The 24,185-nt window shown below is 39.6% G+C and overlaps 1 protein-coding gene across 1 annotated transcript in view; it reads left to right on the top strand.

Annotated features, from left to right (window-relative positions):
- UIMC1 (ubiquitin interaction motif containing 1) overlaps positions 1-20,329 on the top strand; it is a 94,859-nt gene extending 74,530 nt beyond the window's left edge. Inside the window, 7 exon segments of the mRNA XM_056569890.1 lie at positions 2,710-2,804; positions 6,384-6,546; positions 8,322-8,397; positions 10,144-10,267; positions 10,819-10,885; positions 17,996-18,029; positions 19,099-20,329. Of these exon segments, the coding sequence (XP_056425865.1) occupies positions 2,710-2,804; positions 6,384-6,546; positions 8,322-8,397; positions 10,144-10,267; positions 10,819-10,885; positions 17,996-18,029; positions 19,099-19,282 (743 nt within the window). The 3' untranslated portion in view covers positions 19,283-20,329.
- Positions 20,330-24,185: the final 3,856 nt, after the last annotated feature.

Below are 24,185 nucleotides of genomic sequence, written 5' to 3'. Positions count from 1 at the left end.
ACAATAAGGGTACATTCACACCACATTTTTTTTCTTTCTGTGAGCGGATCTGGCTGGAGATTTCAAAACCGGTTCTCCTGTATCCCAGCCGGACCCAGCCGGCATCTCATTCATTTGAATGAGCTGGCCGGAGTCAGATAGGGGCTCATTTTCGTCCTGTATCCGGTTTTGTGACTGAACTGAAAACTGTGGTATGAAAAAAAAAATGTGTATGAATAAAAAAAAAAATTTAAAAGTGGTGTGTCACTATCTGACTCCGGTCGGCTCATTCAAATGATTAACATGCAGGCCAGCTCCAGCTGGGATACAAGAGCACCTGGTTTTGACATATACCAGGTCACTGTATAAAAAAAAAAGTGGTGTGAATGCACGCTAAGTCCAGCAAACAGCACGCCCTAATTTATGAAAAATTAGAACAGTTATGGATTTTAAAAGGCAAGAAGGAAAAAAATTTAAACACAAAAAACAAAAAAGCGCTGCGTCCTTAAGGGGTTAATTCATTTTCCTAATGTATACTGTTATTGTGTGGCACCCGAATCTGTTGCATTTTTGAGTCCTGCACAGAAACAATATCTGTTTGGTCAGTTAATCTCCTGAATTCCCCACCCCCACAGTATATCTCTGCATACCTTTTTTGCAAGTATGCCAACACATATCTTGAGTGTACAGTGGGAGAATGATGTGAATGGGGCTTTAGGGGGAGATTTATCAAAACATGTACACAAGAAGTGTTGACCATTTGCCCATAGTAACCAATCAGATTACTATTTTCATCTTTCAGAGGCCTTTTAAAAAAATGTAAGAAGCAATCTGGTTGTTATGGGCAACTGATCAACTTTTCCTTTACTCATGTTTTGATAAATCTCCCCCTTAGTCTGTATACTATAGCATTTGTTAGGGCAGTAGCTTGTGCTCCAGAGAATCTAGTAGTTCACAATTTAAAGGAAGGCTGTCATCAGTGTCACCGCACTAACCTGCTGTTACAGCCAGGTAGTGCAGGGGACAATGATGACAAACATACTCATGTGTCTGTGATCCAAGCTCCGGTTGTCCTGTTCTCTTCATCTGTCCTCTCCGTTTGGCTGGTAGGCTTGGGGCATGGGCACCGCTGCTTTTTATCTGCTGGGCCCTGTCCTGTGAGCAGTTCTAGGGAAACAGCAGTGGTGACGTCACGAAGCCCCGCTTGTGCCCCAATCCCCTGAACAGAGGGGACATATAAAAGATGCCAGGAAAACGGGAGCACGGATCGCGGGCATGTGAGTATGGTGGTCATCAGTGTTACCTACACTACATGCCTGTAAGAGCAGGTTAATGCGGAAACACTGATGACAAATTTCCTTTAGTGTACACTTTAGTGCTTTTTCTTCCCTGCTATTCAATATGTGTCTTCTGTGCCTGTCAAGACTAGTAAATAGAAAAGGCACTTGAACACTAGAAACACTTAGACTCCATTTACACGGCATAATTTCTGAGCGCCATCCGGCAAAAAATTGACTGTGGAGATTTCAATTCCGGACTGCACCAAAAGAATGAACGTGTCAGTTCTTTATGTGGTTTTTCTTGTCAAAAGTTACAGAAACCTTCTGCTGCACATCTAAGAGATGTTCTGGAGACCTATGTTAATGTTATATTCTAATTTTATACAATGGAATTTAGCAATTTCTCCAAAATACCACCTCTTTAAGAAGACCATCCCTGTATCAAGACCAGACTTTTAGTCCACCATATATTATGCAATAGTGACTTTGGGAAGACCGCCCCATAGAAGGCCACTTGGATTGCTTAGCAGAGCTATTCTCCTGAGCCATTCTTTAAAGGGAAACTGACAGCCGCACCACCCCCACTAACTTGCTGGCACTTTTGGTAAAGCTGATCAGAAGGGTCTTTTACGTTTTGTCCTATGTGATTCCATTCCTAAGATATGTTAAAATCCTAATGTGTAAATTAGTGTCTTTGATGAACTCGCAGCGTTCCATTGCCCCTTTACCCGGAGTGAAGCCAGAGCAGCTCCAGCAGACTGCTGTTATCCGTTACACTGGAGAAAATGCTGTATTGTAGAACTTGTATTTGTAGCAAGCACTCAAATGGGCAGTTGGATTACCTTGTTTAAACAGCATCACAAGGGAGAAAGACCACCATAATTGGTGCAAAACAGGAAAGGACACATTAGGCACATGTGAGTGTGGATGCATACCGCACTCCCCTAGTTTTATTACTTTATTAAGGGGTATTCCAGGCAAAAACTTTTTTATATATATCAACTGGCTCCGGAAAGGTAAACAGATTTGTGAATTACTTCTATTAAAAAATCTTAATCCTTCCAATAGTTATTAGCTTCTGAAGTTGAGTTGCTGTTTTCTGTGTAACTGCTTTCTGATGACTCACGTCTCGGGAGCTGTCCAGCTCCTATGGGGATATTTTCCCATCATGCAAGGGATATTCTCCCATCATGCACAGCTCCCGGGACATGACATCATCATTGAGCAGTTAGACAGAAAACTTCAGAAGCTAATAACTATTGGAAGGATTAAGGTTTTTTAATAGAAGTCATTTACAAATCTGTTTAACTTTCCGGAGCCAGTTGATATATATATATAAAAAAAAAGTTTTTGCCTGGAATACCCCTTTAATGGCAAAGAACATAACTTGACAGATTTAATATGTAGCAACCTAAAGCACTTTTGTTTAACCTTGTAATTTGTTCTACAGAAACACAGCCTAGTCCAGCTAAGCAGGAAGGATCTGACAAAGGGGATCAACCTGAAGAAATGGAGACTGCTCCACAGCCACAGGTATCACTGACGGTGAGAATACAAAGCAGATAAAAATGGAAACTGAAAAAAAATAATGGTAGTCTTATCACCATATTTTATTGGTGTCATGAAGTTTATACTGCACAATAAAAACACATTTATGCATGCAGGCCAAGCATACACGCGTATAGGGGGATCGGGGGAGAGAGTGATCAGGCAAAGGACAGCTATCTAATAATGTGTATGACCAACTTTATCTTGCCTATTTTATATAGTCACATAAAAGTATATAAAGAAAAATAAGTAAATCTATGTTAATCATTAAAACGGATAAAAATTTAATTTTCTTATAATGCATTCCTATTTTTTTTTTTTTTGTAGCATGATTATGAGCCATTTTAAATGTCTTCCATAAGATTTTATATCAGCAAATCCCAGCACGATTTTCAGCTGAATAGCTTTAAAAAGAGAAAAAAAAAAAAAAAGTACAAAACAACATTTAAATTGTACAGAATCAAAAGCATCTTGGGAAACACATTTTTGTGGGGAAATATTTCTTTCAAGGTCATGCAAAGCCGTTTCTTTTTGTGGAAGTGAAGAAAGTGTTTTCTTCTTCATTTAAAATTACGAAAATCTAAGTTCATATAGTTATTCTTTAATATTTTCTGCCACTCTGTGTTTCCATGGTGACCGCTTACTTTGAAGTCTATGAAATAAAGCAGAGTTAATTTCTTGAAAAGACAGGGGTTAAAGGTTTGCAGTCCCCCTGTGATTTCTCTCGGTCTTATCTCTTTACAAGTATGACGTGCAGTAGTTCTCACCTTTTTTTCTGTTTTTATTTTTACACATTAATTTTGAATTTGTGAAACTCCAAGCTTACAAATATTAAGAAATGTTAAAAGCAAATTGTAAGTAACTTAATTTGATATTGATATTTATATTTATTCACCAAATGTATTACTGCAGTGGATGCTGCAGAATGGAATGTGAAAATTGCATAAATCCAGTTTATTTAAATTTCCCCCCCTTCATAGGAACCTGTAAGCCATACTATTTATCACTATATTTTTATCACATTAGGTTCTTTTCATTCGAATTTTCTATTTATAATACTTTTGTTTTCATATTCTGTATCCAAAAACTGATGAAATCCAATATTGCAGGTTTCATTTTACTATGAGGGTAGAAAAGCAATATCCAGTTTTCATAGTTAATTCTTTTACTTTTGCATTGCACTAGTATTTGTAAATTTACCTATTGTGTACTAATATGATGGCTCATTGATCACTTTGGTAGAAAAGGAGGAATAAATTACAGCTTGACCCCTCTGGCACCAACCATATTACCCGGCAGAACAGACATTGAAATCCAGCGTGCCTGATCCTCCATGTCCACTGTCAGGGGAGGATCAGGACACTCCTATGCAAATTATATCATTAACTAGTCCTACTAAAATCACCCAACTTATTTCTAATGTGTACATGCACCATAACACAAATTCACGTAGTGATTCCTTGTTACACTGAAATGTCAAAATTGTACATTTGTTATAGTGGATATGTTAGATTTATATAGCGCAATAAAGTAAATTTTTAAGGAGGCAAGGGGTTTACACAAACTTGAAAAGGGAATCAATTTAACTACTGAAAGTAAAGCCATAAGTTTGTATAAGCAGTTAACAGCCCTCCAAAACCACAGAGAATTGACTCAGTCATATGAGAGGTACCATATATACTCGAGTATAAGCCGAGGCCCCTAATTTCACCTCAAAAACCCAGGAAAAGTTATTGACTCGACTATAAGCCTAGGGTGGGAAATACATAATCCCCCCCTGTCATTAACACCCAATCATCATCACCCTGTCATTTTTACCCCCATCATCATCACCCCGTCAGCATCACCCTATCATTTTCACCCCCGTCATCATCACCCCGTCATTTTCACCCCCGTCATCATCACCCTGTCATCATCCCCCCCCCCTTCATCATCACCGCCTGTCAATCCCTTTCAGTGGTCTTCAACCTGCAGACCTCCAGATGTTGCAAAACTACAACTCCCAGCATGCCCGGACAGCCATCGGCCTTTGTCATCATCCAGACCCCCCCTTCAGTTGAAGACCACTGAGAAGAGATTGACAGGTGGAGAGTTCACTCGAGTAAAAGCCGAGGGGGCGTCTTCAGCACGAAAAATTGTGCTGAAAAACTCGGCTTATACTCGAGTATATACGGTATTTTTTTTTTGTTTTTATGTGTTTAGCAGTTAGGGATCCTCCAGTATTATATTACTACCCTGCAGCGATGTGTGCTGCCTGCTCAATGATGTTGTGCCGTAGATCTGTACATCACAGGCTTGGGGCATTCCCTGCTGCACTCAGTTGGAGCAACAATCCACTTGCATTCAGTGTTTTGCCACCTTCCTTCTAATTGTGCCAGTTTCCAAGCTGAAAGACAAATTCGCAAATGAAATTACAGCAGGTAAAGCAATGTTACAGGCGCCTTAAAAGGATGAGAACTGCGAAGCTGTACAGTGTGAATTGGTGAGCAAATGTTTCTCACATTGCAGTTGTAAAGAATAGTGTGCGCTTTTCCAAACCCTTTCAGGCATTGGAGAAGGCTTTTTCCTAACTTTATTGGTGTGTTTAAAATTTTACTTAATACAGTACTACTAGATCTGTTCAAGAAATATAACATGTAAAGAGTGACCAAAGGCTGTATTTATATTTGTCAGGAGCTGCATTGTGGGCTCTAAAACTGCCCCCACAGTTCACTTATATATAAGGTATTACAAATCCCCTTTTTAAAACATAAGACTCCTGGAAAACTAAACTACTCCAAGGTGCAGAAATATTAGGCTAGGCATGTCTAGGTTACTATAAAAGTGCATTCATTTGGCTTAAAGAAGAAGTATCATGGGGTTCTTTGCCCCTAGACGTCTTATCCCCTAAAGAAAGTATAGGGGATAAGATGTCTAATCACACATCATCGCTGCAGCCCTATAAGCAAATCACTGCAGCCATATGAACAAAATCCAGTGGGGAGAGTGCAACAGGTATTATACAGGGGAGCTTTGTTTTAATTCTATGACCATCACAAAATTCTAAAAACATTAAAGGGGTACTCTATCGTGATGTCACAGCCCTGCCCCTTGTGATGTCACATCCCACCCCCCAATACAAGTCTATGGGAGGGGGTGTGACTGCCACCATGCCCTCTCCCATAGACTTGTATTGAAGGGGTGGGTCGTGACATCACAAGGGGCAGGGCTGTGACATCACAATACTCCAGCTCCTGTATCGCCCGTCATCAAGCACAGAACAAAATTCGCTCTGTGCAGCAGATGAGCGGTGGGACCCCTGCCCTCAGACTTCTTATCTTCTTTAAGATGGTCATAGAATTATAACAAAGCTCCCCTGTATAATACCTGTTGCACCCTCCCCACTGGATTTTGTTCACATGGCTGCAGTGATGAGATCATTGTCATCGCTGCAGCCCTATAAGCAAAGCAGTGGGGAAGACCAGTGCAGCAGAGATTAAACAGGTGTGTAGATTTATATTATGATAATCTCAATAGAAATGTCATAAAATTAGATGACAACTCATTTGTTTAGTCATTTATTACTATTATTTTAAGGCTTGCATCTCTTCTGAACCTTCTGATGAAGACCTTATATGCTTGGATAAAATAAATTCCAAGAATGTGACATGCCCAATGTGTGGGTGTGACTTCTCTCAGAACCAAATTGAAAGGCATGCAGCATACTGTGATGGAACAAATGGACAACTAGAAATGACAGGTGAGTTTAGGTTAGAATTCCATATAAAGACAAATTGTAAATAATGTGTGCAGTTATTATGGAGTTCTACAGTGGGGATCAAAAGTTTGGGCACCCCAGGTAAAAATTTGTATTAATGTGCATAAAGAAGCCAAGGAAAGATGGAAAAACCTCCAAAAGGCATCAAATTACAGATCCGACATTCTTATAATATGTCAACAATAGTTAGATTTTATTTCCATCATTTACACTTTCAAAATAACAGGAAAAAAAATGGCATCTGCAAAAGTTTGGGCACCCTGCAGAGTTAATATCTTGTACTGCCCCCTTTGGCAAGTATCACAGCTTGTAAACGCTTTTTGTAGCCAGCCAAGAGTCTTTCAATTCTTGTTTGAGGTATCTTTGCCCATTCTTCCTTACAAAAGTCTTCCAGTTCTTTGAGATTTCTGGGCTGTCTGTCACGCACTGCTCTTTTAAGGTCTATTCATAGATTTTCAATTATGTTGAGGTCCGGAGATTGTGAAGGCCATGGCAAAACCTTCAGTTTACGCCTCTTGATGTAATCCCCCGTGGATTTTGAGGTGTGTTTAGGATCATTATCCATTTGTAGAAGCCATCCTCTCTTTAACTTCAGCTTTTTCACAGATGGCATCAAGTTAGCATCCAAAATTTGCTGAAATTTTATTGAATCCATTTTTCCTTCTACTCGTGAGATGTTCCCTGTGCCACTGGCTGCAATACAACCCCAAAGCATGATTGATCCACCCCCATGCTTAACAGTTGGACAGAGGTTCTTTTCATTAAATTCTGTTCCCCTTCTTCTTCTTTGCTCATTCCGGCCAAAAAGTTCAGTTTTAACCTTCATCGGTCCACAGAACTTGTTTCCAACGTGCATCAGGCTTGTCTATATGTTCATTTGCAAAGTTCAAATGCTGATTTTTGTGGTGAGGACGTAGAAGTATCTCTTTATAGAGGAATAGTGTACCACAACTCCAGTGTCTGACAGATCTTTCTGGAGGGATTGTGCAGTCAAACATGGGTTTTGAATTGTTTTTCTCACAATCCTGCGAGCTGTTCTGTCTGATATTTTTCTTGGTCTTCCAGATCTTGCTTTAACTTCCACTGTTCCTGATGACTGCTATTTCTTAATCCCATTCTGAACAGAGGATATTGACATCTGAAAACGTTTTGCTATCTTCTTATAGCCTTCTCCAGCTTTGTGAGCGTCAACTATTTTCAGATTTCTAGACAACTGCTTAGAAGAACCCATGGTGCTGATTGTTGGGGCAAGGTCAGATGAGTCTGGGCATTTAAAACCTTTGAGATTGACATCACCTGGTCTTCCCAGATGATGATTGAGAACAATCCATGACATGGCAGGTCTCAGCTTTGCAAAGGGGACAGTGCATGCTATAAATTCTGCAGGGTGCCCAAACTTTTGCAGATGCCATGTTTTATGTTTTCGGTTATTTTGAAAGTGTAAATTATGGAAATAAAATCTAACTTTTGTTGACATATTATAAGAATGTCTAATCTGTAATTTGGTGCCTTTTGGAGATTTTTCCATTTTTCCTTGGCTTCTTTATGCACATCAATACAAATTTTTACCTGGGGTGCTTAAACTTTTTATCCCCACTGTATATGTCTTTCTCATTTTCAAGATCATTGCTCTTTGCCTGTGTTCTACATCTATATTGTTAGTAAAGTATAAATATCTGTTCATATGGTAACAGTATCGCACATGGTACATTTATCTTTAAGTACCTGTCAATGTTTATTGTTCCTTTTTTGTTTAGTTTTGAGACCAAGAAATAAATTGAGAAGAGGCCACGATAGTTCACCTGTTGGTGTTCCCTCTGCAGACTCTGGCAAGTAAGTAGGTATGCTCATTTATGTTACCTTTTTAGTCAGGTGAACACTATGTGGTGCAACAGAAGTCTTCATTGGAAGGATATTTTTTCTTTGTAGTGATGTAACAGTCAACCTTTAATTTATGTGTGATTTGTAGATATAATGTCATGTTTGGTTGATTGAAAATTACACAAAGCAAGTTATGACCATGCATATCCTTAAGAAGATGTCCAGTGAAAAAAAAATGTAACCCCTATCCACAGGATAGGGAATAATTGTCTGATTGCTGGGGGGTCCGACCACTGGCACCCCCTGAGATCCCCCCTTGGCTCGGCCCCTGTAAATGACGTGTAGCACTCAACACGTTAGCTGGTCGAAACACGCCCCCTCCATTCATCTCTATGACAGATGAATGGAGGGGGCATATTTTGACCAGCTAATGTGCTGGGTACAAAACATGCATTACCAGAGCCGGGAAGGGAGATCACAGGGGGTCAGACACTTATCCCCTATCCTGCGAATAGGGGATACATTTTCCCTGGACATCTTTTTTTAATTGTATTTACCTCAGTATTAAACTTAATTAAAAGCCTATATGGGATGATATCAAGGATGAAGTTTACACATCTGCAAATAAATCACCATCCTTTTAGCCTTAGGTTGCCACTAGTAAGCATATATTAGGTGATTCGGATATCATCACAAAATCTCATGTTGGAAAATGTATTTATGTATTTTTCCTATATTGTGTGAATAGAAAAATACTGTTTCTGAGGCAATAGGATTAACGCCACTGAGGTCAGGGAACATCTTTTCTTGATCACCAGTATCGGAGGCACAGCTTATGTTGTATGGTTGAGTATAGAGTGTTTTTTTTTAGGTGTTTAATGAAGCTCACCATTATCACGTAGTGGCCAATATTTATGCTAGAAAAAAACAGCTGTTGCAGGGATCCCTAAAGCCCAAATTGACCACACAGTTCTAAATATTGTGCATTATACTTTGCTTTTTAGTAGTGCTGCAGTGCTTTTAATATTATTCACAAGCTACTGAACCTATGAATTTGTATTCAATCTGTTAAGTGAAACATTAAATATATAAAGCTATTATTTTATGCACAACACTTGCATAGAAATCGTGCTGATTTCTCAAAAGGCACTATGTCCATTGTGCATTACTACACACAATACTTTGTATTTGCCTAGTTTGTCTCCAGTCCTACTGGTTAAGTAAGTAGCACTAGTGTACTTCATCTGAAGTATTACATGAGTAGCACTTCAAGCACAACACCTTTCAACTCCATGTTAGCCCTACTGAAATCATAATCTATTATAGCTGTCTTTGTAATACGAAACCATTGTAATGCTGGATTGGTGTGTCATAATGTTCTAGAAATACATTTTCTATGGTTCAAAGTTTTATTATCCTTCAGATATATAACATATCGGTTCGTATAAATTGGCTGCCACTTAAATGATAATATCCGATTGATGATTATTTCTGATAAAATAGGACTCATCTAAGACATAAGGGTAAAATCTGCAGAAGTTTTCCACTGTATGTCAATGAGGTTTTGTAAACTCTATTTAGTAATAGAACCCACCAATAGAACAAAATGTTTCTTAGTATTGTATTATGTTCATAGTTATATCTTTTGTTTTATTACATTGATCCACTTCACCTCAGAAACTAGATGGGGATAACATTTATTGTGGAACCATGTATGTATTGATCATGCATTGTTCTATGCTCCTTTTTGTTGCTCAGGTGTGAGACATGTTACCTATGTAAATCACTAGTGCCGCTGAAAAATTATCAGGCACATGTAGACAACTGTTTGCAGACTGCAATGTTGTCCACTCCGGGGAGCCAGAGACTTAGAAGCAGCAAGGTAAATAGTGTTAATCTTATCACAATCAAATGTATTCATGGAGAAAAAGTCAGGACCTAAATAAAAGTGTCTTTTAGAAGTCTTTTATTTCTCCTTATTAAAATCAGTGATTGGAAAGATTCCTTATTTTACAATGCACTACTGCGGTCAGTGAACGGGAATATATAGCCTTTCTTTAGAACCATGTAGAAAAACTCAGCTTTGTGTCAACCTGTCCTTGATCATTCTGTGAAATATATGGGATAATATACAGTCATTTGATGAATAAGTATTTATCACATTTCTTTCGAGCATACAGTAGATAAGATCTTATGTATGTTTTCTGAATACTGAGCATTCTAAAGTAAAGAAAATAACATCTGCTATGCATTGGATGGTGTCCATGCACTTATAGTTCTCCTGTCTTGTAGGCAGTTACAATGTACTGGGATTTAGGCAGTTACAATGTTTGTTGTAGACTTTTTTCCTTAGTAATATTGTTCTGTAGTTTAACCGTAGCCTTTATCTAGCTGGTATCTTTTCTCTGACAGCTGTCTGTCCTTGATTTTTAGCAGGAATATCCAGGGCGCAACTGCAGACTCTTAAGCATGCTGGAGCAGTCAGAGTCCTCCTTGGCAGGTATGACATGTAACGGACAGGATGCATGACAGGGTGGAAAGTAAGTTGTGTCTGTATTAAACCACAGCCTGTCGCCCCATTTTTTTTTTATACGGCTGTTGAATAATTTTGTTGATTCTTATATTTCTTTTGGAACAGTAGGGGGAATGCTTGCTATAGACATAACATTTCTCTGGTAGTCTTGCTGATTTCAAACATCACCCAGTGTTGAAACCAAGGCTCCAAAGGTTTGGCTAGAAAACTGTCTGAAACTTTTGCATTCCTTCTAGATCTCATTTTATTTATTGCAATGACCTACAAGGTTTACATATGCAAACATGAACTGCCTTCAATCATTTAGATGATTTTGTGGCCAAAAGCTAATGCATGTATGTATCCATCTTCATCCAATTTACATAGCAAAATCCCTTGTTTCATGCCAAAGGTTTTCCTGTCTGACCATCAGCATATTTATTCCTTATTATAAATACTGTATATACTAGAGTATAAGCAGAGTTTTTCAGCATGATTTTTTGTGCTGAAAACGCCCTCCCTCGGCTTATACTCGAGTGTGGGGGAAAAAATTGCTTCAGGCATACCAGTGGGGGTGGTGAGGGGATGGTCCAGGCCCTCCATCATCGCCTATCTACGCTGCAGGGACCATCTGAATTCCAGTGGGGAGGGTGAGCCGGTCCAGGCAGTCCATCTTGAGCGGGAGTGCCCTTTTCTCTGCTTCGGGCCATCTCCGGACAAGATGCCGCCGTGCAGGGACGTTCGTGCACAGCAGACGTCAGGGACGTCCCTATGCACGGTTGTCGCTGCGCAGCGGTGTCAATGCAGCGTCACTAGTCCGGGGCCGGCCCAGAGTGGAGAAGAGGGCTCTCCCGGTCACGATGGGCTGCCTGGACCGGCTTACCTTCCCCACTGGAATTCGGAACGTGTCTGCAGTGTAGCTAGGAGACGATGGACGACTGCTAGGCAACAGGGAAGGACCGACAGAGCTACAACTGGGGAGGTGAGTAGACAACGAGAGGGGGACTGTATGATAACGGAGGGGGGGTCTGGATGATAGGGGGGGATGAGGGGGGGTCTGGATCATGACGGGGGGGGGGGGGTGATGACATTGGGGTCGGGATGATGAGAGGGGAGATGATGGGTGATGACAGTGGGGGGATTTCCCACCCTAGGCTTATACTCGAGTAAATACGTTTTCCCATTTTTTGGGGGTGAAATTAGGGGCCTCAGCTTATATTCGGGTCGGCTTATATAGAGTATATACCGTAGGTAAATTTTCTATCACCTGTATAGTTTTACAAAAAAGCTTTTTTTCATAAATTATTTTTTAGGCCTTCCATCTGTTTAAAAGGTTACCATAGGCATCTTGTTACAAGAGCTTGTAAACAATGTATTTATACTTAGATGTAATACAGACAGTCTGCTAAATATTCAAAAAAAGAACATAACTATCGATAGGGGTAGGGAGTAGTTCTTAATGGGAAGGCACTGCATGAGAAGGTTAAGCCTTTACAGCATGAACCCACAGTATGCCACATATTTTGGCTGCAGATTTCACCCTTTTCTGACAGATGCTGAGTGGCTAGTTTAGCAGTATAAACTAATGCTTCCATGGTTCCAAGCCCTTTTTGCATTTGTAATTTGAAAGCACAAGCAACAAGACTTGTAAAATACCATGTGAATACTTTTCAATAGCAATTTTAATTCTAAATTGTTCAAACCGTGATGAAAAACAGACAAGAAAAGCACCAGGGAAATGTTCTACATCACAATCAAAACATAACTTGGCATGCAGAGAATTGTAAAGGATGTTTGTGAGACTCCCTATGAGACTTTTAGTTTTGTTGTTCATTTTACAGAAAACCACGCACTGCCACTGTGTATGACTTGCTTTGTGTTGATTTTGCAGACCCTTGACCACAAGAATGTACTAGAGATTCGCTCATTACTCGCTATTTCCCCTGACAATACCTTCTTAATGAAAATCACTCTTGCAGACTTTTTTTTACTTTGCCAGTTTGTAATACCATATTTTTTTGGAACTATAAAATGTACCAGACTATAGGATGCACCCGGGTTTAAAGATGTACTCCATCCCTAGACATCTTATCCGCTATCCAAAGGATAGAGGATAAGCTTTCTGATCGCAGGGGTTCATACTTCGCTCCGTCCTGAATGGCTGGCGATGCGGTGCAGAGGCTTGTAACATCACAGTCACGCCCTGCTCGTGACATCACGGCCACGCCCCCTCAATTCAAGTCTATGGGAGGGGGTGTAACGGTCATCACGCCCCCTCCCATAGACTTGCATTCAGGGGGCATGGTCATGTTGTCACGAGCGGGGCGGGACCGTGACATCACGAGCTTCCGGTTCTACACCCAATGCTCTAAACAAACGCTGGGTGCAGCAGGGGGATCGTGGAGGTCCCCCGCGGCGGGACCCCCGGGGATAAGATGTCTAGAGGCAGAGTACCCTTTTAAGACTATTCTTAAACCCATACTAATTATAGCTGCCCTAGTGGACTAAGGGAGTAGAGGGGTTAATGTTACTAGGCTAGTGCCTTACTTTGTGTTCTAGGGTAGAAAACCGGAAAAATATGTTGTTGTTGTTATTATGATATTGTTCTGTAAGTTTTGTATATACAAAGCACAATTGATCTACACCTACAAATACACAGTGAGAGTTTGAAGGAGAAAAAAAAAAGCATCTGTCAGGGCACACCGTGCAGCTATTTAGTTATTATTGGTTCCCCTGTAGAAGACAGAACACATCTACTAAGGAGAAACCTTCAAAAAGCCCTTTCATCATATGTCCTACATTATGGATAAAAAGCAAGCTGACTGCAGGAGCTGTGTGTCAGTGCTTGTGACATTTATGACCCTAATCCTCCTCACAGAGGCATTGAAGACCGTGTGGGGTCTTGTCTCTTGCTGCAGTCCCGCTGATACAGTCATTCATGCCAGTGGAGAAGATTCCAGGTAGCCTGTTCTGCTAGCCTCACCATTGCTATTACACTGACTAACAATTGGAAGCCTAAAGTAGGATAAGAACCTGTTCTCTAGTCCCACTTTTGGAGGTATGATTCCTGTAAAGTCCATGCCTGGCTCCTTTAAGAAACTGTAAAACATGACTGGCATTTTTAATAGCCAAGCCAGAATCTCTCCTAAAAGGGAAAGCTACCCATCTGTAGACATCTGTTCGGGGGTTGTTGCCCCTCATCAGTACAGAGCAGTTTGCTGGCTGGTTAATAGAGAGGCCTTTGTCATTGGAATGGGGAGTAATATTTATTTTTGCGGAGTGTGCATGTTGTGACTTTTAGGCTAGGTTCAGACTACGGAATTTCCGCCGGAATTTTCGCTTTGAAATTTCTGGCAGAAATTCCGCTTACTATAATGCATAGTGTAGTGAATGGTTTTCCGATCACAAATTCACACTTCGGAATTTGTGAAGCGGAAAATCCGGATGAAAAATCCGCTAGAAAATTTTCGCCTGAAGAAAGGGGTTGCTCTTTCTTCAGGCGGAAATCCTAGCGGAACACATAGCAGTCTATAGGAGACTGCAGTGTCCGCGCGGTCCTAGCGCCGACTAATTCAGTCAGCGCAGGCGGAACTCTGAATCTCTGGGCGGAAATTTTCTGCCCGGAGATTCCGTAGTCTGAACCTAGCCTTATGCTCAATCATGTTCCTCTAGGAACTTTGTGGGAGATCAAAACCTGTGTAGATGAAGAGTGGTGCAATTGCCATAGCAACCAATCAGATCACTTCTTTCATTTTTAAAGAGACCTGTGAAATCTCCCAATTTGTGCCATGATATTGTGCTCAGGTAATAACTTAGAAAATGTTGTCTACAGGTAGACAGTCAGGCAGACAATCAGGTTTTGCTATTAAAAATCCCAAGTTGTGTTCTAAGGCTTCCTAAAGGGGTACGCCGCTGCTTAGCGTTTGGGACAAGCTGTTCCGAACGCTGGAGCCGGCACTGGGAGCTTGTGACGTCATAGCCCCCCTCAATGCAAGTCTATGGGAGGGGGCGTGACAGCCATCACGCCCGCTCCCATAGACTTGCATTGAGGGGGCAGGGTGTGACTTCATGAGGGGGCGGGGCTATGACGTCACGAGCTCCCAGCTCCAGTGTTCGGAACAGTTTGTTCCAAACGCTGAGCAGTGGAGTATCCCTTTAAAGGAGTCAGGAATTAACTTGCAATGGTTGGCACCAGAGAGCAGGCTCATTTCCTTTTCGCAGAGGGCTATTTTTATACACTTTTTCTGAAATTCCCAGTGGAACATACATGTCCTACAAGTCTTCATATGCCTTTTGGAGCTCTCTGTTAAGGAGACACATAACTACTTGTAGGAAAAGAAACTCAGTGAGTGTTGTTATGCAACTATAATAAGCAGTGGAGTCCGGATCAGCTCTGCGATATCTCTCCATGGCAGCACCTGTATATAGAGTGGGGGTGAACTATAGCAAGCTTATCAACAGTACTAGTAAAGTACTTATGTCTCCTGCTCCACTCCTACCTGGTTCAACCCCAGGCATCACCATTCCCACACAGTTTTCTCAAATATATACAAGTGCCCTGTCCAGCTGTAAAGGAAGTAGTATGTAGAGTTTGGCGCTTCTTGGCCTGCCTGACAGCGAGTTATGAAAGACATCAGGAATTTTAGAAAGATTTTTTTTTCTTGATTAAAAAGTGTGTTTTGTATTCACAAAAATACAGTAAATAGCCATTGCATAAACAAAGGCTTCCTTTTCAGATTGGAAATTAAGCATATGGTAGTAATGAGGGGATAAATGTAACTACTGGTATTTTTTATTCAGTGTCAGTTCTGAACCATTATGAAAAAAAAAAAAAAAAATTCGATGATAAAATGAATTCTGCAATCTATTCTGAGTCTTGGTGCAGCATAGGATAGCATGGGAAACGCTGAGCTGGAGGGCATATACAGTAGTTTTCCATAATTTTATAAAGTATATTCATGTAAAAAAGCTGTTTAAACACAGCCAGAACTTATAGAACACTTGTAAATCCTGCTTTCTTACTTAACCTTTAGGTGCTTATCTCCGTAGCTAAATGATAATGAAACAAAAAAAAAAAAACACTAAAACCCTCATAAGACCACAGGGAATATAGATTCCAACTGTTTCCTTCCTTTTCCCCAAAAAATAAATAAATATATACATAATCTCAATAGAATACTGCAGTCTGTTTTCTGAATATGCGCCAACACAGACTAAAAAGCAAGATGCTGTCTAATTCTGTTGCAGTAGCACTCTTGAACAGTAGCGCCTCGTGTCATTGGTGGTTCAGGGGTAAGATCTGCTGGGAACCAATGGCAGCCCCAGGCCTTGGTTACTAACGTCACAGATCTGCTCTCACAGCCGGCCTAAGGCAGTACTAGCATATCCCAGATCAATCAGTTCAAGAATTGCAATAACATTGTATTGAATTGCATAAGAAATCCAATGATCGCTTATAAAAGTCACATCAATTGTGAAATAAATGTAAAAAAAAAAAAAAAATCTAAAACATTTTTTTTTTTATAACCTCAGAAGCGCTCAAAAAGTCCATACCAAAAATTATACAGATAAAAACTACACATTGGCCCTGATCGAGTGGAGTCGAGTTTTCTTTGTGGGTTTTAATTCCCTAAAAAAAAAATTCCATGGTATTTACCATACATTTTGCACTTTTCCCTACATTTAGATTTTTTTTTTATACTTGCTCTGTGGGGTTTTCCCCAGCTCAAATCCACCACATTTTCTGTGGAAACGTTAGTAAATATGTTGTTTTTTTTTTTTTTTTTTTATGTCGGGGATACGCCCCCTTTTTTAAGAACAGGCCCACTTTTTCTGACGACCATGCCCCTTTTTCAGGTTTTCTCAGTAAAATGGAGAGTTAGCCTGTTTTTTTCAATTCTGGCGCAAATTCTGACACATAACCCGACAAAACATGTCGGGTTTACGTAAATCGGGGCCATTATGGTGCAAAATATTAGCCCCATTACAGTCTTGTAGACCATAAAGTTATAGGGGGTCACAAAATGGAGTAGGAAAACATGATGGAAACTATACAAATTGGTATTATTGTAATCATACAAAACTGAGCAATACAGATTATGTCAAAAAAATTTTTTTTTTTTTATTTCACCTCTTTTTTGGAGTATATTTTATATGAACATGAAGGATATTATTACAAAGTAGAATTGGTGCTGCAAAAAAGAAGCCCTCATATGACTCTGTAGTGGAAAAAAATAAAAGCATTACCGGAAAACTGATAAAGTGTAAATTTCCTGCATCATTTAAATGTTAAAGGGAGTTAGTCTATAGTTTCATACTGTTCATACTGCCCGACAGGCTCCCTTTGCTAACAAGTAAGTTTAAAATTTAGCTGTGGCATCTAGGAAGCCCAGCTTTGGATATAAGGAGATACCTGTCATTCAAGAGGAAGCTAAGTCTTTCTTTGACACATTGCAGAGTTTTAGAGTAAAACTTAGATCAGTGAAATCAGTGTTTCCCAACCAGGGTGCTTCCAGCTGCTGGGAGTTGTAGTTTTGCAACAGCTGGAGGCACCCTGGATGGGAAATGCTGACTTATATGTTAGTGATGAGAAAACATTTGGGGTTTTTATGCTCCCTGTAGTTTAGACAGCATAAATCTCCTGAAAGACTTCATTTAAATGGGTTATCCAGGAATAGAAAAACAGAGATAATTTATTTCAAAGACCACTCCCTGTCTGTCTCCAGGTTGGGTGTGGTTCTGCAGCTCAGTTCCATTGAAGTGAATGGAGCCAAGTTGTCATTTAGTACCTGTTAAGCTGTCAAGGTGCTCCATACCGTCAAAGTCCAAACAATAGTATCCACTTAACCTCAGCCAAAGTGGAGACAAACAGGGAGTGGTCTTTGAAAGAAATTAAGTCTGTTTTTGATTCCTGGATAAAGGGATTACAGGGTTAAACATACTTTCCTCCTACCTATTTAATTCTGTACACTTTCTGAATATTGTGTGAGATACAGATATAAATATATATACATTTTTTAGATATAAAAAGGAAACAGATTTGGTGCCGATTATACTTTTTTGACATTTCTTTTTCTGCTTTTGTTTGCTTTTTGAAAGGAACCAGTAATGCTCCAGAGCCCTCCAATTTAAGGTAATCTCTATTAAAATGTATTATTCATACATATAATAGTATAATAATTGTTATTATTTGTGCTATGGTTCAATGTAGTGTATTAATGGTTTCCAAGGACTTGTCCTAACTATACTTTATGACTAGTTTGATGAAATATTAGTAAAATTGTTACCAGTGTGTACAAACTTGCATTTGAACATACATCTCCTGGTTGTTATAGTTGTTCATTGTTAAGTGGTAAGATGTGAGTTACTCTGAATTTAATAAGAGGCACATGCTTTTAAATATGACTTATTTTTGACCTCTCAAACGGCCAGAAATTGAATCTATGACTGCTGAGAGCATTTGTAGATTTGTGCCATAAAATTTCCCCCCTTTTTTTCAGCATTTACTTACTAATGTAACATAATTTTGACCTAAAGTGAGTCTTCTCAGAGACCATTTTTCTATTCTCTATTTAAGGTGTACCTGTCATTTGCAAAAAAAACTTTTTATATAATGTAGATTATACCAAAATCTGTATATGGGTAATATGCATTGGTAAAAAAATGTGTATATTTTCGGGTGAAAAAATCCTGGCCTGTCCCTGCAGCTATTGACAAGCGGGGCTCTGTGCACCGAGGACAAGCGGGGCTCTGTGCACCGAGGACAAGCTGGGCTCTGTGCACCGAGGACAAGCTGGGCTCTGTGCACCTAGGACAAGCTGGGCTCTGTGCATCGAAGACAAGCAGTGCTCTGTACCACAAATCTAGTGGGATGTGGAGTTATACTAAAGGCCCACCCAGTTTTTTAAACTCTGTATAATTAACCATTTAGTCTTTAGAAGGGCCATAGACTTTTGGCATATTTTTTTTAAACAGAGCAACCCATTCATACGTACAGATGAAGTAGCCTGCATTTTGTAGAGAGAAGCCGATTGCTTTGCTCTATAGAGTGTCAGTAAAAAATGCACAGTGATCTACTGCGTGATCAGTGTTTTACAAATACTTTTACTGTTCGCTTTTTTGGGAAAATAAAACCTCTTTAGAATGTATGAAACTACATTATGTACATTTGTAACACTTGTTTTTTTTACCCATATGTCCAGCCCTCCTAGAGAAGAACATGATGACCGCTTTAATTCTGAGAATTTGAACCTCGGTGACTCTCCGATCAGATCTTTTGTATCAATTTCTGAGGTCACAGATTGTCTTGTTGACTTCAAGAAGCAGTTAAACCATCAGCCGAGCAGTAGAAGAGCCACTCACCGGGGAAGGAGGCGTAGGATGTGACTGTAGCTCTACATGTTACAATTCAGGACCAAATATTGAATGTTAACATATGTAAAATCTTTTACACCTTTTTTTGCCAATAGTTGTATTTCATTTCATGTGAAAAAAATGAATATGAATCTGTGTACACAAGAACATGTGCCTTGTTCTCAATGGGATGTGATGTTGTTATCAACTGTACTTATATATTTTTGGGAATAGCTCAATGCTTTCGTTGTGTGTTATAATGTCTAGCAATATGCTGCCTGGTTAAGTGCCTGCGATTGTAAATATATAATTTATGGTAATATTTTATTTCCTTATGGTCCACCACGAAGTTTATATTTTCTGCTCAAGAGATACCACTCAACATATCAATATGGATGAAATAGAATAAAATGCGAGTGACGTCTTTACATTAATGTTTGTGTATTATTACTTACATGATTTTATTTTATTTAACAGTCCAGTCACTTTTTCCATCAATCTGTGAAACTATAAGACTGGCTCATATTCACTTACAATGTATTGGTAAACCAAAAGCTAGAGCAGTTGCCAGTGTTCCCTCTAAAGCTGTGCATTTTGGAAAGGGTAGAGATAAATAAGTTATTGAATGTTTAATATCTGTCTTTTCCAGAAAGTTAATATTAGAAGAACTAGTGATTACCAAAGTAACTTTGTCAAAATTGGCTACCATAGGAAAAATACAATCCCTCTGTAAGTATATAGAATAACATTACCAAAGTGACAATCAGAAGTACGGCCATATTGGTTTTACTGGGCCACATTTATGGAAACTTTCTGAAAAAGAAATTGTCTTTGTTACCCATTGTAACCACTTACAGGTCAGCTTTCATTTCTTAACCCCTTAAGGACCCATGACGTACCGGTACGTCATGAGTCCACTCCCGATCTAGAACACGTCATAGCGGGTCGGGCCCGGCCTCTAACAACGGCTGGGACCCGTGCCGCGCGCTATTAACCCTTTAGACGCGGCGTTCAAAGTTGAACGACGCGTATAAAGTGAAAGTGAAAGCATGCCGGTTAGCTCAGGGAGCTGTTCGGGATAGCCGCGGCGAAATTGCGGCATCCCGAACAGCTTACAGGACAGCTGGAGGATCCCTTCCTGCCTCCTCGCTGTCCAATCGCCGAATGACTGCTCAGTGCCTGAGATCCAGGCATGAGCAGTCAAGCGGCAGAATCATCGATCACTGGTTTCCTATGAGAAACCATTGATCAATGTAAAAGATCAGTGTGTGTAGTGTTATAGGTCCCTATGGGAGCTATAACACTGCAAAAAAAAAGTGAATAAAGATCATTTAACCCCTTCCCTTTTAAAAGTTTGAATCACCCCCCTTTTCCCATAAAAAAAAAAAAAAACTGTGTAAATAAAAATAAACATATATGGTATCGCCGCGTGCGGAAATGTCTGAATTATAAAAATATATCATTAATTAAACTGCACGGTCAATGGCGTACGCGCAAAAAAAATTCCAAAGTCCAAAATAGTGCATTTTTGATCACTTTTTATATCATGAAAAAATGAATAAAAAGCGACCAATAAGTCCTATCAATGCAAAAATGGTACCGCTAAAAACTTCAGATCACGGCGCAAAAACCCATACGGGATCACTATGACGGCCCATACGCGGAAAAATAAAAAGTTATAGGGGTCAGAAGATGACAATTTTAAACGTATAAATTTTCCGGCATGTAGTTATGATTTTTTCCAGAAGTACGACAAAATCAAACCTATATAAGTAGGATATCATTTTATGGATCTACAGAATAAAGATATGGTGTCATTTTTACCAACGGAAGCCCCCAAAAGTTACAAAGCGGCGGGTTTTTTTTCAATTTTGTCTCGCAATGATTTTTTTTGCCGTAGATTTTTGGGCAAAATGACAGACGTCATTACAAAGTAGAATTGGTGGCGCAAAAAATAAGCCATCATATGGTTTTTTAGGTGCAAAATTGAGTTATGATTTTTTAAAGGCAAGGAGGAAAAAATGAAAATGCAAGGGGTTAAACTTCTATAGTAAACAAAAGCTGTGCTCTGCTTGGTTGCTATGGGTAACATAGAAATGTGAAGAAATCTGTCAATCAAAGATGTGGCGAATGTCGTTGTCTCCATCAGGATCTTATCCCCCAAAGAGGGCAACATAAACCAACAAATGAGGTAATCTGCTCTCCTGTCCTCTGTGCTCGGCAATACAGTCCTCCAAGGTAACCTATACACTGCATATTCCACACTGCAGAAATTCGGTGTGCAACAGAAAATATACAGCATATTTAGATTTACTGCAGCATAAAATACTTCCTTGAAAGTGAATGTTATGTTCCAAAGGGAGCTACCTGCACAGTAGTTGCTGTTCAGGTTTGATTTTACACTTAAGAATACATACTTATCCTGACATATTTATTAGCTCCTAATGTCCTAGCTTCACACATTTTTCTATTTTTCATTGACAACCTTGTAAATGTACTCCTAAAATGTATTTTTCCTCAGTTCATTAAAATTCTCCAGCAAGAGAATGAACCTTGTCTTACAGCTTTATCTGTCTCCTAACATATTTAAAGAGACTCTGCTCTATATCATGCTCCGAGCTGCAGGTTTTGGAAATAAAACAAATAATACTTTGAGTCAGAGCTATATGCAAAATTTTAAAATTGTATTTTCTTTTCAAGCTAAAGTGCCATAGAGGCTGAGCTGCAGCATGCATACTTTCTCCTCCCTCCCCTCCCTGCCTCGCATTATTGATATTCAGGGCTCAGTGCTGGAAGCCAAACCCTGTACATCAGTCTTGCAGCGTTTAGAAGAAGAGATACCACTGTACATCAGTCTTTTAGAGTTTAGAATAAAAAAAAACATGATTTTATAGCTTTGGAAACAGCCATCATCTAAGAAACAGGTAGTTTTGTATAGACAGTGGTTACTAAGACTACTTTAAAGAGTACCTGTTATGATCTTGTTAAATTTTATAATCCTCCCAGTTTACTACCCCCATCATAAGCCTTTATTTATTTTTTTTAGTTTTTTTTTTACCTTGCTCTGTATTTTCTGCTCAGTCTCAGGGAAGGGGCGTAACATCATCTAAAGCCATACAGGGGAGAACTTCCTCCCTCACTCTGCTACACACAGCCCAGAGCAGTTCAGTGTGAGAAGAGCTATGATTGGCTAAGGCTGCATCCCCCCTCCCCCCCCCCCCCCCCCCCCGCCCCCTCAGCACTCCAGACTGCATTTCCTGATTTTGGACTTCTGCCATGCCAGCAGGAGTCCAAAGAATGTGCAAGAGATGGGTGGAAATGTGTGGCAGCTTTTTTAATCACAAATAAAACATAGGAAACTTCATTTTTTTAAACAAAGTACATTAAAGATTTATTATTTATCTATCATAAGTGCAATAGCAACATTTTTTTTAGAGAGTGCCCTTTTAAAACTAGTGTTGGAGGCAGTGTAACATTCCAAAATACCAGATTCACAAAATACCATACAAAATAGTTTTTTTTTTCCCCCATTCTTCTGGTGTAATGACAGAGCAGAGAACAAGACAACACAGATTAGAACCCAGCCTAAATTTTCTGGTTATGTTCCACAGCTCTTCACTCTTGACTTACTTTGTTCAGCTGTTAGTTACAATATCCATGTGTTTGTATATTGGTCACTGAGAGACTGTGGCAGAAATGAATTTATTACAGGGTACGATCCAGTGTACAGAATATTGAAATGTGCAAGACAATTGCATTTTGGTGCTGTTTTCCCTTTAAGCTTGTGCTTATTAGCTTGGGTTCTGTTTTGGAGTCTACAGACTGCTGCTCCTTTCCTAAAGTGAATGTGCTTAGTGGATATTACGAAGCATTTGTCTGCAGTCTCTGTTTACTGGGACATCTGTGAAATGACAGCTACTGAAATGTGCAATGATGTTTGAAATATTCATATCAAATCAGTTCAAAGCAATGTCTGAGAAGTGTTTAGCTCATGTCTGTCCGCATCAAGGCTCATTTCGTCTGCAACTCTCTTAGGTCCTCTTAAAAATGCAGCATACTTAATAACCCATATAATGTCTTAACCAAACAGGTAAAGTATATGTCATCAGCTTTACCACTATGCCACTTCATTTCTGGAGAAGTGAAAAAAAAAAATCATCTGGGACCACTGAAAGTTGCCTGCAACAGGAGGAAAGCTCCGTCTCTTCATTCTGTGGGTTGTGAAATTGTCAATTACTTTTCTTATCTCATTTACAAATGTCATATTGTTGCCCATGATTTTATAGCCATGTATTTGTAGATTTTTTTGGCTGATCATCAAAGTGAGAGATCCAGATAATGAGATGACTGTCTCCCATGTACTATATTCTGCAAATGAAAGAGGGCACAGCCTAACTAGACATTCTAAACAGACCGAAAATTTCTTCAGGAAAATACTTAACGCCCACACAACATTTTCGTATTTCCTCTTTTATTTTATAATGGCCATTTGAGTGAAAAGAATGTGAATATATTTATTTGCTTTGACATTTTAGTAATTATGATGGTAATATAAAGCTGTTGTTCATTTTGGATTATGGGTTCTCCTTATCCTGTACCGCAGAGTGCTTTTATTTTTTTATTTTTTTAAATCATGGTAGCCTACTTCTGAGCTTCATGTTTGTGCATTAGATGGGACATATTTATAGTGCTTAAAGGAGAACTCCAGAATATAAAAATTGTTGCCCATACTGCCGGCAGTAAAAAAAATAAAGATGTACATACCTTCCTCCGCTCCGCCGGGGCCTCTGGTAACCCACTCCGGTCTCCGCCGTGATCCACTTCCTGGTTGCCGGTGGTCGGAGAATCATACTGTGCTCAGCCAATCACCAGCCGCAGCGAAGTCTGACTCGGCCGGCGATAGGCTGAGCAGCAGTGTGAGAACGCTTCAGGACAC

The sequence above is a fragment of the Hyla sarda genome, chromosome 4 (genome assembly GCF_029499605.1).
Source record: "Hyla sarda isolate aHylSar1 chromosome 4, aHylSar1.hap1, whole genome shotgun sequence".
Classification (NCBI taxonomy): domain Eukaryota; kingdom Metazoa; phylum Chordata; class Amphibia; order Anura; family Hylidae; genus Hyla; species Hyla sarda.
Note: the sequence above shows the minus strand (reverse complement) of the source record. Positions and strands in the feature narration are given on the sequence as shown.